Source organism: Camelus dromedarius, chromosome 19, assembly GCF_036321535.1.
Source record: "Camelus dromedarius isolate mCamDro1 chromosome 19, mCamDro1.pat, whole genome shotgun sequence".
Classification (NCBI taxonomy): Eukaryota; Metazoa; Chordata; class Mammalia; order Artiodactyla; family Camelidae; genus Camelus; species Camelus dromedarius.
Genome location: NC_087454.1, coordinates 25,300,089 through 25,317,519, shown reverse-complemented (window position 1 = coordinate 25,317,519; position 17,431 = coordinate 25,300,089). Strand labels below are relative to the sequence as shown.

The window sequence follows — 17,431 nt, the reverse complement described above, 5'->3', positions numbered from 1 at the left end:
TGGTTGATAATAATGTGCCCATGTTGGTTCATCGATTGTACCAAATATGCCACACTGATGAGTGATGTTGGGGGTAGGGGAGCATATATGTGTGGGTGGGGAAGACTATGTGGGAAGTTCGTATTTTCTGCTCAATTCTGTTGTGAACCTGAAACTGCTCTAAAAGAATAAAGTCTATTAAAAAATTTTTTTAATCATGTATCTGAGATTCTCAAAATAAATCACTGCCATTTTGCAAAGATTTTGCTTAGAGAAGGTGTAGAATTCTTCCTCTAGTGAAATAATTTGAGATGCATTTTCTACATGGTTTTCAAATGTCAAATTGTACTTGGCACGCAATGAACTCTAAATATAAAATATCAGCTTACCACTTCCAAAGGCTGATGCAAGTATTTAACTGTAAGTTAGAAAATGTCCACAACTACTTTATTTCGCTAAAAATTGTAGCAAATTTTTTAACAGATTACATATTTGAAATAGAAAAATCTTCGTAAATATAAATTAGCTTCCTATATATATACACATTTGTATGTCTGTATGTATGCAAGTGTTTGCAATAGAAAAAGAGGAAAACAAACACACTTCCTGGAAACAACCAAAATGTTCCTTAATAAAGGACCCAGTAATTATACTGCAGTACTCTGTTCAATAAAGTTTTAATGTAGATATTAGAAATAAAAGTAATGAAGTAGAGTTGTATATACAGATCTCCAGAAAGATCTCCAACATATATTGTCACATGGAAAAAAAAAGGCAAGGTAGTACAGTGCATTGCATAGAGATACCAACTGTATAAATGTTTTAAAGTGTATGTATGCGTATATATACTATTTCATCTATTCTGAGATGCACACTTTTAAAAGGTTTAATTGGCAACTTTTTTTCTTCCTCACATTTTTTTACTTTATGCAGTTATATACGATACATAATTTCTATTTATGTAATTGCATAAAATTATAATCAATAATTATTTACATTTGTTCAGATGCATTAAAAGCCTTCCAGGGAGGACACACAATAAATTATTAACAATGATCACCTTGAGTGAGAAAAGCTGGAGGAGGGAAGTTGGATAAGAGTTGTATTTTTCCATTTGATAACTCTGTATGGTTCTTTAAAAATACAATTATGTGCATACCTTACTTGTATTATGTCTATATTATATACAGTAACACATACTATGTGTTTATATTTCTCCCCTATATATCTTAGGACTTAAAATTTAGAACTTCAATTCCTCTACGAATTTTAGGATTTAGCAAGATTACTTCTGCAATGAAGAGTCAGGCCTTCACTCCAAATATTCACATCATAAGAGCACAGAAGGAATGCAGGATAAACACTTTTTCGTCTTCTCCTTCCTCTTCTCCCATGTCCCCCCACTCCCCAAACGACTTGCTGCCACATGCAATCGTTTTAAATTCCCACCACCTCTTCTAAATACAATTTGGAGGTTCATTGGACGTCCACAAAGTCATCCCTAGTCATTCTCACTGGGAGTAATATGTGGATGTTAGACTCCTGCACGTACAGGAATAATGAAGAAAGCAAGTTGCACGCTTGTGTGCTAAGTGTGCAGCCACTTCAACCACACCCCTTTCTCGTGCCCATTTCTGTAACTCCATCCCTTCACGCATTAGTTCATTCCTGATTATTGAGGGTGTTAGGCATGCTTGGCTGCTGTGGCGACCTGTAAAACTAAGAAGCCCCTCCAAAGCAAAACGCACGTGGGGGGAGGGGCATACAGGGAGGTCAACTTCAAGAAAACGTGAGTTAACAAACAGCTGAGAGAGGCTGGCAGGAAAATAAACTTCTGGGGAAAAAAAAAACTTGGGGGGGAGGATAATAGATCAATGGTAGAGTGCATGCTTAGCATGCATGAGGTCCTGGGTTCAATCCCCAGTACCTCCATTTAAAAACAAACAAAGAAACCAAAAAACTTTACAGAGACGATGATGACATTTGAGTTGGGTCTGAAGAGCTCCATGAGAAGACGGGAGAGTACTGTAGCCAGAAGATGGGTTTAGTGGGGTGCAAACGCAAGAAAGCAGCGAAGGCACAGCCTGCTTGGGAAAATTGGCAAATTTAGCGATGAGATTTTCGCGGTGAAGGGGAGAGAGGAGCAGAAAGTAAGTCTGAAGGAACAGACATTTTGTCAGTCTTACTTTTGAACTCTTAAAAGAGGTGTGAAGTCACTCAGAAGTCCAGCATAGAGACTGGGACTCACAAACGGCGGGGAATCAGCTGTGGGTTGCGGCCGGTGGGGAACTGGGCAGGTCGGGAGGAGCAGTTGGGAGGTGGGGTGCTCTCACTCCGGTTCCCCCATGAGGGAGGAAAGCCGGCGGGGCCTCGGCCGGGCCGGGAATCCAGCTCAACGCGCGTCCCCGACGGCACACTCACCCGCCGCTCCGCTCAGCTCCGCCGGACGGCCCCGGTGCTGCTCCTGCGTGGCCTCCGCGACCACCGATGCCGGCCGTTGGGAGTCCAAAACCGGTTCTTTCCGCGGCGTCCCGCACAGGCTACCGCAGGCGCTGCTCCCGCGGCCCAGGTTCCTCCCCCCCCCCCCCCGCCACGCCTTCGGCCCGCGGTCCCCGCCCCCACGCGCTCACGGTCTGGGACTCTTGTCCCACGGGCCCGAGAAGTGAAACATTGTTTAGAGGCCCCAGGCTGCTGAAGGCGCAGCTGCGTATAGATGGAAATTTCGAGGAGTGGGGCCTTGGGAGGATTCCAAGGTATGCTTTGAGGGGACTGACACGGAAATGCGTAAATATATAAAATACCTATGACTTTTCTAAGACCATTATATTTTCTGAAGTTATAATAGTGTCTCCCTAGAGAAAATTAAATGTTTTCTTTTTTTAATTTTTAAAATTATTATTATTTTTCCTGGTAATCCAGAGCTTCCTCATCCTCCACCTTCTGGCAACTTGGCGTGGTAGGCTTGCCCTTTGCCAAGAACACGTTCACGTACCCCGGCTCCTATCGTTAGATGAGTCTACACGCTTTTCAGTCTGTTTTCAGTCTCCAATGTTGAAATCTTCTGCTCGGAAACCTATGACTGGTACTGTAGGAAACAGAAAGACTCTGAAGAAAACGGACTACATTTCAAAGTCCACCTCCTCCCTTTTCCAGTACGTTTCTCTTTTTCCTGTACCCATCTGACATGGCGTGATGGGTCTCCATTTTAAAAAAAGGTGTTAAAGTCAATCTTTGAATGTAGAGAAGATCAATCTAAAGTGAGGACTGGAAGATATGCCAAGTGAAAGAAATACATATATAATATATAAATCACAAGTAAAGTTAAATAAACCATGGTCCATTTATATTAATAGATTATATGGTATGGCGTTATGGGAGGAGGCAGTCCCTGTGGGCCTAAGGGACTCTGCCATCTTGCTGAGAATGCCAAATTGCAAGACCTGCCCTTTGACCCCCTTGACCCTGTTTCCTTACTGTATAGGCAATTAAGTGGGTGACAGCACCCATGGTTTGCCTAAGGAGCAACTGCTCACTTCCCAGGGGCTAGGGGACTAACTTGTTTACTGCTTGCTACAAAAGATGCTGGGCTCTTATCCCTAAATTCTCAGCTCAAAGCTCACTGCCTGCATCTGGGCTCATACTCTTGCCTAGCAGGCCTTGGGGCCAGAACTGGCCTGCCACATGATACTCCTGTTGTTTGCTGGGCTGTGAGTAACAAAGAGTCTCTCAGGTCTATCCTTGTCTCATCATCTAGTTTTGACACTTACGGAGTTGTTTATCTTTGCCAGGCTTAATCCTTGCCATCTTTCCAGTCAGAGGTATATCTATATATTCTGATGTAGTAAGAAACAAATTACAGACTATCACATCCCTTAAAGGGCCTTAAAGATAATCTATATGGCTTAACCTACAAATTCCTCTTCTGAAAATATATTCTAAAAAGATAATACTAAACATGGACAGACCTTTTGTTCTAAAGATATGCATTGCAATATTAGGTTTGTTAGCACCATAATCCATGCAATAGTTTCATTAACTCTGGGAGAAAATTAGGTTCATGGAATATTGACAAATGATAGCACTCCTGAGGATGCCTGAGATACGGGAAAAGTACACCTTCCACAGTTTTCTTGAGGCTTAATAGAAAGAAAATACCATGTAGCATATATAAAACATTGAATGGTTATACTGCCCAAGACCCTGAGAATTAAGTGTCCCTGAAAATACAATGAAAGAATGTATATAAAAACACTTAGCACAGTGGTACATGGTAATGTCTTAATCAATGCTAGTTATTAGTCGTAGTAGAAGGGGATGTAGTAAAGAAAAAAAATACTGAACTGGTAATCAGGGGACCTGAATTTTAGTCCTGGGATTATGCTATGCAATAACTAATTAGTTTTGAAACCCAGATTGTCAAACTGCTCTAGTGCTTGGTGTTATCATTTGTAAAATGAAGTACAGGAGATGAGATTATGTCAAAGTTCCCTTCCTGTTCCAAAAATCTGTAACTCCGTGTTGTCTGATTTCAAGCTCCATCAACTGAGAGAAAGATGATACTATTCACAGAAATAAAAACATCCAGACAACCAACTATGAATGTTTCGATGTTGTAAGAAATGTGCAATTAAAGTACACACATTATAAATATTTGTTATAATTGTCCTAACGTAGCCACATGATATTATCAAATAACAATAAGTAGCCAATCATTCAAGTAAAATACATATATAATTATTGAATAACTATCCACAATTCAGTATCTTGAGCTTTTCTTCCAGGATTATTGGTTTATGGCTGAAGCAGAACACTCATGCTGTGTTTAGTTGTCCATTCTATTTGGTTAAAAAAAAAAGAATACCAATGTAGAAATCTAAACATCTACCAAGAGGAACCTAAGAAACTAATAAAACAATGTTAATTAAGGAAAATTGACTCTTTCCTAAAAGTATACTCTGAGTAGATTTCCTAATCTTAATTTTACTAACAAAAAAAAAGAAAAAACATGTATATGCCCCTTGAAGTAGGATGAATTGTGTCCCCCCCAAGATATGTCCAAATATGTCTGTGAATGTGACCTTATTTGGAAACTGTCTTTGGAGATGTAGTTAAGGGTCTCAATGTGAGATCATCCTGGATCTACAGTGGGCTCTTAATCCTGTGGCTAGTGGCCTAGAAGAACAGGGGAGAGGGATTTCAGACACAGGTAAAAAGGCTATGTGAAGACCCAGGCAGAGATTGGAGTTACACTGCCACAAACCAAGGAACACGTGGAGCCACCCAAAGCTGGAAGAGGCAGGGAAGGATTCTCCCTTAGAGCCATTGAAGGGAGTTTAGCCCTGCTCACAACTTGATTTCACACTTCTAGCTTTCAGAATTATGAAAGAGTCAATTTCTGTTGTTTTAAACCACCAAGTTTTTGGTAAGTTGTTAACATCAGTTCTAGGAAATGAATACCCTTTCTGCCGAAAAAGGAAACACTTGTAAACTCTATTTGGAATTTGTGTCTTCTCAAATAGTGACTGTTCTAAACTATTCATTCCTCACTACTGCTGTCTTACCTTTTGTTTCTGATATGGTGCTTATTACTTTTAAGCTTCTTAAAAGTATATTATACAATAGTTGAGATATATAGAGAGGTACAAATAATACAACAACAATCCATTTACCCAACATCCAGCTTAAATTATAAAACAATGTCAAAACATTTAAATTGCCAGTATATCCCTCCCCTTTGGCTTCCTCTGTTGCTGCCTAAAGGAAATCAGGTTCCTGCATTTGGAGTTGTTTATCCCCAGGCACTTCCTGATGCCATTACTGGATGTGTATTTAGCCCTAAGCAGTACATTATACTGTTGCATAGTTTAAAACTTTGCAAAAATTGTACTGTGTCATATGAATTCTTCTACAACTTTTAATTATTTCATTTCTATTTAAGAGATTTATCCATATTGGAATATGTTCCTCAGATTCATTCATTTTCACTTATGAATATTATTCCACTGTATAAAAATAACACAATCTGTCTTGAATATTTAGGTTTTATCAATTTTTTTTTTTATATTCAAACCTTGTCTCTTATACTTAGTGTGTAGGCATAATAATCCTCTGGGACATGTACTTAGTAGCGGGTACTAGGGTGTATTATCTTTAATTCACTAGGTACTGTCATGTTATTTTCCAAAGTGTTTATAACTTAGGTTTCCACCAGTAAATGTTGCTCCTTGTTCACACCAACACTTGATAGTGATAGACTTTGAATTTTTAAGTTTTTGTCAAACAGAAGAGCATGAAAGGGACCTCATTTTTATATTAAATTGCATTCCTTGTGAAATGACTATAACTCAATAAAAAAAAAGTAAAAAAAAAATTGCATTCCCTGTTTACCAGTGGGTTGGAGCATTTTCTCATGTGCATATTAGCTATTTGTGTTTCCTCTTTCGTAAACTGCCTGTTTTTCTCTTTTGCCATTTTCTTCTTTTGGGTTACCTTTTTCTCATTGATTTGTAAGAGTTTTTACATATTATGGATGCTGATCTTTTTGTTGGCTTTGTGTGTTGCCCATATCTTCTCTCACTGTGGTTTGTCTTTTTACTTTTTTATGGTGTATTTCAGTTAAAATACTTTTTTATTTTATATTTGGTGCTTTTACATCTCACTAAGAAATTTCTACCATGATTTCAAAAGGATACTGTCTGATATTTTATTCTTTATGTTTTTAAGCTTTGCCTTTTCACTTTTATATCTTTAGTACACTTGGACTTTGTTTTTTCTTTATGGTATGAAATGGAGAAATATGATTTTTTTTCCCATATAGGTAAATGATGGTGTCCTAGCACCATTCATTGAAAAAGTCATCTTTTCCCCACTGATCTGCAGTAATAGCTCTGATCTTTATCAAGTTTGCATGTGTATGTGTGTGTGTGTGTTAGTTGTGTATTCCTGCACAACAAATTACTCCAAAACTTAGCAGCTAAAAACAACAAACATTTATTATCTCATAGTTTCTGTGAGTTAGGAATCTGAGAGTGATCTAGCCAGGTAGTTCTAGCTCAAGGTTTCTCACAAAATCAAAATTAAGGGATCAACCATGGCAGCAGTAATCTCAAAGTTCTCCTAGGAGAGGAGCCACTTCCAAGCTTACTCACATGGCTGCTGGCAAGCCTCAGGTCTTCACTGGATGTTGACAAGAGACACGTGAGTCTCTCCATAGTGTTGCTCACAACGGGACACTTGCTCACCCTCTGAGTGAGATATTGGAGAAAAAGAAAATAAGAGAGAGCTCCCAAGACAATAATCACAGTTTTTATATAATCTAACTCAGAAGTGATATCCCATCACTTCTGCCATACTCTGTTCCTTAGAAGTGAGTCACTAAATCCACACTCAAAGGAGGGGGATAACACAAGAGCATAAATACCAGGAGGTGGGGGTCATTGGAGCCATCTTAGAGCTGCTTATCGCAGTTTTCATTTATTGGTCTGTACCAGTGCCACATTACCATTACCATTACCACATTATCCTACTGTAGCCTTGTACTAAGTCTTGTTATCTGGATGGGTAGGTTCCCTACTTATTTATTCTTCAAATGTGTCTGATCTATTTAGGGCTCTGAAAACAGAATCTAGAATCTAGCTTACTCAGTTCATTGAAAAACCTGTCAGGATTTTTATTGGAATTGCATTACATTAATGGACTACTTTATAAGTGAATCAGTATTTTATGATGTTGAGTCTTCCTATCGATTTACATGGTTTATCTTGCACATATTCTAGTAAGTTCACCAGAGGTGTTAGAGTGAAAACCCAGTTTGGAATGTCTTTTCAATAAAATATCTCTGACAAAATTTATTTTGTCTGGGCCTCCTATGCAAAAACTCAGTGGCAATGCACAGTGTATGGCATGCACAGAGGATTAATGTATTGCCTCAATTCCTGGGTTTAGCAGCTTCAAGGTCTGTCCCCATGTCCAAGTCTGTACTTCTAGTACATTGAGTTTTGATGACTTATTTCTCAGTAAGGTAGTACCAGGTATGCACAAAATTTCTATTGAGATTCTTATAATGCCTACATTTTTGCCCTGGACATGTATGGCTCAGTTTGCCCAGCAACTCTCTTTTCTTATCAGGACAGCATCCCTTTTCTTTTGGAGAACTGCTTTGCCTTCCACCTCCAACCAGGTGGTTCTAATCCAGGTTGTCAATCACAGTGCCCTGACCACCGGAGTAAGCACAGGTCCCATTGTAGGCCAATCATAGGCTCCTCCCTGGATTTTATCAAAATTGGAATTCAGGAAAAATTTTCACTTCCTCTCTGTTGATAGGCTGAGAGCTCCAGGTTTCTAGACTTGCAGAGAAAGTGTGTCTGACAAAATAAAGCTGAGATGAAGAAGGAAGATGAGATGAAAGATGGAGACATCTTGGTGGTGGCTAGGTGCCTGGAGCTAGAAGCATGGTGCCAGCTTCATCGCTGCCCTGCTTTAGTTGGATTAGGTGAGCCAATTAATTCCCATTTTTGCCCATCCCCCGAAACCAAAATTCCTGACATCCATCTGTCTTCTTGCTGATTTACGGAGACCCTCCTAGTCACTTAAAAACTATCAAATCTCATTCCTCATTCATTTATTAACATAAAGTCCTTTTCTAAATTATGTTTACACTAATCATGATTATTTAGTCTTTTAAAAACAAGTAGTATTTATTCAGAATCTACTATGTGCCAGTCATCAAAGAACAGAATGATGACTAAGTCTTCCAATGAACACAGTTAAAATATGTGCCTTAGCAAAGTTAACGTAAAACATACTGCAAGTTAGAGATATTTGGATAAATAGTAAAACCATGACTTAAATCTCATTTGATTCTCACCAAAGTGCTGCAAGAGAGCTCAGAGAAGGGTCAGTAATTATTCCAAGATTTTGCAGCTAATAAATAATGGAACCAAAACTTGAACCTAGGTTTTTAACTAAGTCAGAGTTGTTTTAATTATCCTGTGCTACTTAAATTGAGAAAACAAAGACTTTCGGATCCTTATCATTTAAAAATTGTAACTCTCAATTCTCTTTCCATCAGATTTCTACTTCCTACGACGTTGAAGCCCTGCAGTTACTGAACTCTAACAGTGAACCACCAAGTAACAGAGAGAAACCACGCTTTCCAGCTGGCAGGGTTTTTCGGTGAGTTTTTTTTTTTTTTCTTTTTTTCTTTTTCTTTTTCTTTCTTTCTTTTTATTTTTCGCTCAAGCGATCCTCCATTATACGCAAAGCACCTTGGGAGTTGTAGTCGTCACCTTAGAGCCTTGTGGCCGGAGGCGCTGACTCACTGGGACCCAATCCGCAGAGAGCCAACTTGCTGTCCGCGCAGTGATTGGCTGGGAGGCAGCGGCCGTCTGCCCCCGCGGCGCCGACCCGCCGTCTCGCCGTCGCTAGTCAGGGAGCTTGGTGGCCCGGCTGAGCGCGGGTGGTGCAGCGTCTCCGGGCTCCGACGTTCGTGATACGGCAGTGTAGCCATGGCAGAACCGCAGCCGGCGTCCGGCGGCCTTACCGACGAGGCCGCCCTCAGCTGCTGCTCCGACCCGGACCCTAGCACCAAGGTGGGCGCAGAACCTAATTCTGCCGGTTCGGGCCTCTGCGTGGCGTAGCTGGGGCCCCCGGAGGGAGCTGATTCCCCGGCGCAGCCAAGCTTGGCTTGGGCTGGATGATTAGAACTCTGGCCTCTGCTTGTAGCTCCTCCCGCCTTGGGCGAGCCAGAGTGGGTTGGGACGCGGGCCAGTGGTGTGGGATTTGTGAGGGGATCCATTTCTTCAAGTTTGAAAGACTTCGACCCCACTTGCGTTAACTTTGATTTGGGACGGTATCTGGAAACCTCGGCCAGCCTAGGGTCAGAGCCCTTGTCTGTGGGAGTGCGTGTTCCCTCAGAGCAATAGTCGTGACGGGTAAGAAGAGCATTTTGAGAGGTTCTAAAGCCTTTGTACATGTGCCGGCTCCTCCCAGCCTGGGTCATTTTTCTGTAACTGCCCTGGCTCCGGGTTTAACCTCTCCAAATCAATTTGATTGCATTTGACTTTAAACGCGCCCAGAATTTCGCTTTGGGTTGACTGTTACACGGTCGCTCACGGCACACTTCTGCCCCCCGGTCCCCATGCTTGATGGCCCCAGAAAAGATGACAGAATCTTGGATCTTAGTTCCGAGGGGAATCTTAGAAATTCCTTCCTTCTCATTGCGGCTGATAGCCAATAAGGGGAATGACTGGTTGCGTATGAAGGCTTTCATCCCTTCAGCTTGCTTAACGTGTCTGTACTGAGAGTCAGCTTAACTCACTCAGGTGTGGTGCTTCTGTGCGTTGTCAAGATTAGACACAGCAGCCGAGGAGGGTGGAGGTGGCGGGGGGGCGGGGGATTACGCCAGTGTACTCATCACTGTCAGTAAACGCCTTTGTATTTATTCATTTGACTGGGGAAGTTCTGAATTTCTTGAAGATTGAGTATGTGCTTTATACAGACCTCCAAGACAAGTGGGTGACTTTGGTCCCTAGTCTTTACTTGCTCTTTGCCTTCAGGGTGAAGAGTCAGCACTTATAATTACTAAAGCCTTTGACTAGGATCTGGTAGTACTTAGCTTAAGAAAATGTTAGTCACTGCAGAATTAAGATAGAAGAAATAAATAAATATGTACATTTCCTCTCACGTTCTTGCTTTTATACTCGCTAATGTTTATACAAGTTGTTTCACATAATATAGTTTGAGTCACTTAGTATAAATTGATTTCACAGATAATTGGGAATTTTATGTACTAGATTATTAAAAAGCATTTCAAGGAGAGCTTTATAAAATTGATTGAATATAGTTTCTTGCATTCTTAATTTGCACTATGCACAATCTTAATTTCTCTTGATTTGGCATTTCAAGGAGAGCTTTATAAAATTGATTGAATATAGTTTCTTGCATTCTTAATTTGCACTGTGCACAATCTTAATTTCTCTTGATTTGGAGTAATAAATACTTTTTTGAGATTAGTCATTTTGGGCCTTTGATGCACCATGTGGGGGACATTAAATGAAATATGTAATAACAGCTGGCATATGTTGAGTGTGCCAGGCCCTGTTTTTTTATTTTAAGTACTTAATCCTCACAACCCCATGTGAGGAAGGCATAATTATCTCCATTTTACATATAAGGAGACAGTGGCACAGAGGTGTTGAGTAATTTGCCAAGGGAAGTGCACACACTCCCAGCCTCCACCCTATTCTGCTTCCAGAGTACTGACTACAGCAGTGATTTTGGAGCTTAACATGAAGGAAGGTTAAAAAAAAAAAAGCTTAAGTGAGTTAATTCAGCCTGATCACTGATCACCTGCTTTATGGAAAGAGCATGGTGGGTACCTTGGGGGATATTAGGATGAACAAGACGAAGTTCCTCTCTTCACCAGACATACACCAACTCTAACATAAGATAGAACTGGAATTATGTGCTACTGAAATTATAAAACACCGTGGGAGCACAGGAGGTAGAGATTTTCAAAGGTGGCATCTGTGGTAAAGTACGCACAGGGTATTTGGAGTCTGAAGACCTACGTTTGAATCCCCAGTTCTATTGTTGGCTGCAGTGATCTTAGCAGGGCACTTGGGCTTAGTTTGTAAAAGCAGCATAAAGAGAGCTGCTATAAGGATAAAATGTATCATCGATCTCTCAACTATGAAAAGCAATATAATTTAAGGTTGTATTTCAACTGTGAGGATCAGGGAATGCATCAAGCAGAAGGTAGGGGTGAGCCCAGACCTTGAAAAATGGATGGGATCCCAGCATCACATGGGAGGGCATTCTAGATGGAGGAAACATCTGAGCAAAAATGTGATGGGATGGCAGAAAGGTGCAGTGTGCAGCGTGTTCTGGAGAGATGAGTGATGTGTTTTTGGTTCAACTTCAGTTTATCTGAGCAGTGGAGCAGTGGTGGAAAAGACTAGAATGGTAGGTTGGAGTCAGATCATGGAGAGAGTTTTGAATATCACTTCTAAGAAAGTTGGATTTTGTATAGTTAGTGAGGAACCATTCTGGATTTCAAACCACTCAATAGAGTAGATTGGAGGGATCCAAGCCTGGAGGTGATGAGGACATCTAAAAGGCCCTTCTAGAAGGTGAGATAAATGATGAGGGCCTGGTTTAGAAGGGAGAGAACAGCTGTGATAGAAAGTCAACTTGCTTGTTGATCACTGGCATCTTTGTCATAAAGGCAGACCAGAAAATGTACAGCTGCACCACATCCTGGGCAGTCTTACCTCGTTAACGTTCTTCAAAAATCCAAATACTTCTTTTCCCAACTAGTGATCCCCTGAAATTCATTCTTTTTTACTGCCTCTATCAGTGTCCTTTTATACAGTTATTTGGAGTTCCTTCCCATCTGAATCGTAGTTGATGGAATCAGAGAAAACTTTCAGTGTTGGTGACCCTTCAGCTGAGTTTTACCAAATGTAGGGGAGGTAGCTAGGTAGAGCTGGGTGCAGGGATTGGGGAAAGAAAGAATGGAAAGGAGGAAGGAAGAAGGACAGTGGCCAGATGGATGAGTAACTGTTTTAGGCAGAGAGAATCATCGTATACATAAAAGCATAGTGACATCAGAGAACTGATGAAGGGACCTACAGGTATACAGTGAGACTGAAGTTATAGGCAGTGGGAGTTCAGGGATTGTTGTCCCAAAACAATCATCAGGAGCTCGAAGAAAATATGAGCATTCCCACTGTGTTTGTTTTTCTCATCCTGTGAAGATTTCTATTTGGTAAGTGTATTTGATAATATGTATGTTTTAACAGTATAGTTTTATGTGTATATTATTAAAATAAATATACATTTATGGGAGGGCGCAGGCTTTTTTAAAATTTTAACTGATAAGGGAATGAAATCAGAACTATTTAAGATGACCAGTTTAGTGGACTGGTGACAAAAGATGGAGTTAGAGAAATATGCAGCAACCATACATGCTTACTTTTGGGACTTTGTCTTAAAAGTTGTGAGGCACCACTGAAGGATTGATTTTTAACCCAAAAATGACAATTGGGTTTCCATTATAGAAAGACCAGTCTGGGAGCATTATAGGAAGGTCACTCTGGGTTGCATTTGGGTAAGACTGCAAGAAGTAGACCAGCAAGGCTTTGACAGTCGTCCAGTCAGGAAGTAGTGAGGATATTGGGAAAGCAAGGAGAAAGAGTCCAGAGGGACTCACCAGTCAGGTTGATCGGACATTTGGACTGGATTGCAAAGAGAGTAGGGAGGGATCTAGGAAGACTCCAGATGTCTGACTTGGGCTAGCAAGAGATTCTAGAGTCATTCCCTATTTGGGGATTAGGATAGAGTGTTTATTTGGGCTGTGATTAATTTGATATTTGACCCAGGTGGAAGTGTTGAGCAGGCTGATGGAGATGTAAATCTAGAGCTGAGATTAGAGGTGTGGGCTGGGGAATGCAGATTTGGGAATCAAAAGCTATAGTTGGTAGTAGAAACTCTGCATGTATTTTATACTAACAACAACAGGAGCAATAATAAGCAGAGTAGCTTCCTCTGGGATAGGTACTATGCTAAGCACTTTCATGCATTATCCCTTTTATTTTTCAGCTCAGTCCTAAGAGCTAAGAACTGTAATTATCCCCATTCTAAAGATGTGAAAGCTGAGGTTCAAGAAAACTTATGATTTACTCAAGATAAGCGTGGTAGAGCTAGCATTTGAACCATATTGCCTCTGAAGAATTATTTCTCTCACACTTGTGTTTTTTCTCCCTTTGCATGAGATTTGAAAGGCCTCATGATACTGTGGGCTTCTAGAATTTCACTGTTTCTCTTATCTGTTGTAAGAGTAGTCTGGCAGGTGTGATTACTAATACCATAGGTAATTTTTAAAATACAAAAAATTTCCTTTGTGTCTCCCTTATCTATAGGATAAGTATGCTTGAAGCATGTTGTTGGCTGTTGAGTTATAGACTGGGAAGAAGGAAAGAACTGCATAAAACCAATTGTAGATAAGATAGAATAAATACGGAAGGAGTGATTGAATTGTTTTCTGACATAGGTTGTGTCAGGGAAGTAATACTAGAAAAAAGATAGTAAAGAAGAAAATACATCACACTGTATTGTACATCATGTGCTTCAGCTGTCACGTAGTCAAGTAATCTTGTTCCCCTCAGATATGCTGCTTCTTCCAAAATGATCTTTTACTGAAGGCAATTGTGATTTTTAAAAGTTAAGAACTATCGAAGCTTTATCAATTTCTGTTTTATAGGAGATATGACACCTAGGGATGAAGAGTTGAGCTCTTTTTCCCTTAGATGAGAATCTGACCTTTGGCAAACTCTCTCTGTTTCCCAGGAAACAATTAAAAATGGTGTTTGTTACTTGACAGTATTGCTTATGTACATGTAACTTGATTGGTAAGCTGCATCTGCAAAGGCAAGATTATAAATATCTATTAGGAAGCCATAGCTTTGGGCTTCCCTGAATGCAGCGACTCTTGTAACTGTCCCGTATGAAGATTCTGGAAGCTATACCTGTGGGGTTGCTACTAGAGATACTGACTCCTGTGGTTCACAGGGCTTCTATGCCAGGGTGGGTCCCACTCCTACCAAAGTGGATTTTCTCCCAGCACCTGGGCTATATAGACTCCTTTACGGACTCCTGCTGAGGAGGGACACCTAACACGGCTCTGTTGGCAAGCTGTGTTTTCCTGACAGATAGCCTGTTAGCCTCTGGTTATCTTGTGAGTCTGAATGTTTAGTTGAGCCTTAAGAAGACCCTCTGCTGGAGGTGGTGCAACACCTTTGAAAATTCACTGGGAGAGAGTTGATGGGCTCCAAAGAGAGTTGGCCTGGCAGTCGTTCAGACCAAAATTCTGAGAAGTTGGATAATACAAGTTTGAAACTTCCCTCTGCTAAAGACTGAGGTGACAGAGGCAATGGAGATTTTGATTTTGAGTAAAATGGAATATCTAAAGCTGCTTAATAACAGTTCTAGAGAAATGAGTAAGAGAATTTGAGATGTAGAAAACACAAAGCCAAGCAACTTCTTTGCCATTTTTATAGCTTTTTGATAAGTTTTGATTTATCCTGAAAACAGACATATAGTGACCAAATATATCCCATTGTTGGGGGCAATTGTATAAAATTCATTTGGAGACTTCTGGGAAGATGAAGTACACATACTCTTCCCTACTCCTCCTGCTAAATACATCTGAAAACTGGACATTATATACAGATATATCTGGGAGATACTACGGTTTCAATTCCAGACCACTACAACAAAGTGAATATTGTAATAAAGTCACACAAAATTTTTGGTTTCCCAGTGCACTGTAAAAGTTATGTTTATACTATACCATAGTCTTAAATGTGCACTAGAGTTGTCAAAAAATTGCACATACCTTCATTTAAAAATACTTTATTGTTAAAAAATTCTAACCTCCATTTGAGCCTTCAATGGAGGGGCTTGCCTTAATTTTGAGGGCTGCTGGCTGATCAGAATGGTGGTTGCTGGAAGTGGAGGTGGCTGTGGCAATTTCTCAAAACAAGACAACACTGAAGTTCTGCCACATTGATTGACTCTTCCTTTCACAGACGATTTCTCTGTAGCATGCAATGCTGTTTGATAGCATTTTGCCCACAGTAGAAATTCTTTCAAAAGTGGAGTCAGTCCTCTTAAACCCTGCCATTGCTTTATCAACTAAGTTTATGTAATACTCTAAATCCTTTGTTGTCATTTCAATAATCTTCACAGAATCTTCACCAGGAGTAGATGCCATCTCAAAAAACCACTTTCTTTACTTATCCATCAAAAGCAACTCTGCAGCAGTTAAAGTTTTATCATGAGTTTGCAGTAATTCATTCACATCTTCAGGCTCCACTTCTCATTCTAGTTCTCTTGCTAATCCTACCAAATCTGCAGTTACTTCCTCCACTGAAGTCTTGAACCCCTCGCAATCATCCATGAGGGCTGGAATAACTTCTTCCAAACTCCTGTTAATGTTAATATTCTGACCACTTCCTGTGACTCACAGATGTTCTGAATGGCATCTAGAATGGTGAGTCCTTTCCAGAGGTTTTCAATTTACTTTGCTTAGATCCATCAGAGGGTTACCATCTGCGGCAGCTATAGCTTTATGAAATGTATTTCTTAAATAATAAGACTTTAAAATCAAAATTTCTTCTCGATCCATGGGCTACAAAATGGAAGCTGTGTTAGCAGGCATGAAAACGACATTAAACTCATTGTTCATTTCCATCAGAGCTCTTAGGTGACCAGGTGCATTGTCAGTGAAATGTACTGTTTTGAAAGAAATCTTCTAAGCAGTACGTCTCAACAGTGGGTTTAAAATATTCAGTAAACCATATTGTAAACAGATGTGCTGACATCCTGGCTTTGTTGTTCATTTATAGAACACAGGCAGAGTAGATTCAGTATAATTAAGAACCCTCGGATTTTCAGAATGGTCAATAAGCATCATCTTCAACTTCAATCACCAATTGCATTAGCTCCTAACAGGAGAGTCAGCCTGTCCTTTGAATCTTTGAAGTCAGTATTGGCTTCTCTAACTATGAAAGTCCTAGATGACATCTTCTTCCAACATAAGGCTGTTTCGTCTACTTTGAAAATCTGTTCTTTAGTGGAACCACCTACGCTCATTATCTTAGCTACCTGGACAACTTGCTGCAGCTTCTACATCAGCATTTGCTGCTTCCCGTGCACTTTCCTGTTATGGAGACAAGCTTCCTTCCTTAAACTTCATGAAGCAACCTCTGCTAGCTTCAGACTTTTCTTCTGCAGCTTCATCACCTCTCTCAGCCTTCATAGAGTTGAAGAGAGTTAGAACCTTGCTCTGAATTAGATTTAGGCTTAAGGAAATGTCGTGGCTGTTTTGATCTTCTATCTAGATCACTAAAACTTTCTGCACGTCAGCAATAAGGCTGTTTCACTTTCTTACCCTTTGTGTATTCCCTGGAGTAGCAGTTTTCATTTCCTTCAAGAACTTTTCCTTTGTACTCACAACTTGGCTAATTGGTGCAAGAGGCCTAGCTTTCAGCCTGTCTCAGCTTCCGACATGCCTTCCTCGCTGAGCTTAATCATTTCTAGCTTTTGATGTAAAGTTGAGAGATGTGTGACTCTTCCTTTCACTTGAACACTTAGTGGCCACTGTAGGGTTATTAATTAACCTAATTTCAATATTGTTGTGTCTCAGGAGTGGAAGAGAGATGGGGGAATGGCGAGTCTGTGGAGCAGTCAGAACACGGCCCATGTTTATTGATTAAGTTCATCTCACATGGGGATGGTTCATGGCACTTGGAAACAATTACAGTAGTAACGCAAAGATCATGGATCACAGATCACCATAGCAAATAAAATAATAATGGAAAAGTTTGAAATATTGTGAGAATTACAAAAATGTGACACAGAGACATGATGTGAGTAAATGCTGTTTGGA

At 40.3% G+C, this 17,431-nt stretch overlaps 1 protein-coding gene across 2 annotated transcripts in view; it reads left to right on the top strand.

Annotated features, from left to right (window-relative positions):
* The first annotated feature begins 9,384 nt into the window (after positions 1 to 9,384).
* Positions 9,385 to 17,431, top strand: part of GLO1 (glyoxalase I) — a 33,164-nt gene continuing 25,117 nt past the window's right edge. The window contains exon 1 of one of the 2 annotated variants that reach the window (XM_031434788.2): positions 9,385 to 9,569. In XM_031434788.2, coding sequence (XP_031290648.2) covers positions 9,486 to 9,569 — 84 coding nt within the window. In that variant the 5' untranslated portion in view covers positions 9,385 to 9,485. The remainder of the gene's footprint in view (positions 9,570 to 17,431) is intronic. The other variant, XM_010977284.3, reaches the window with a different exon arrangement.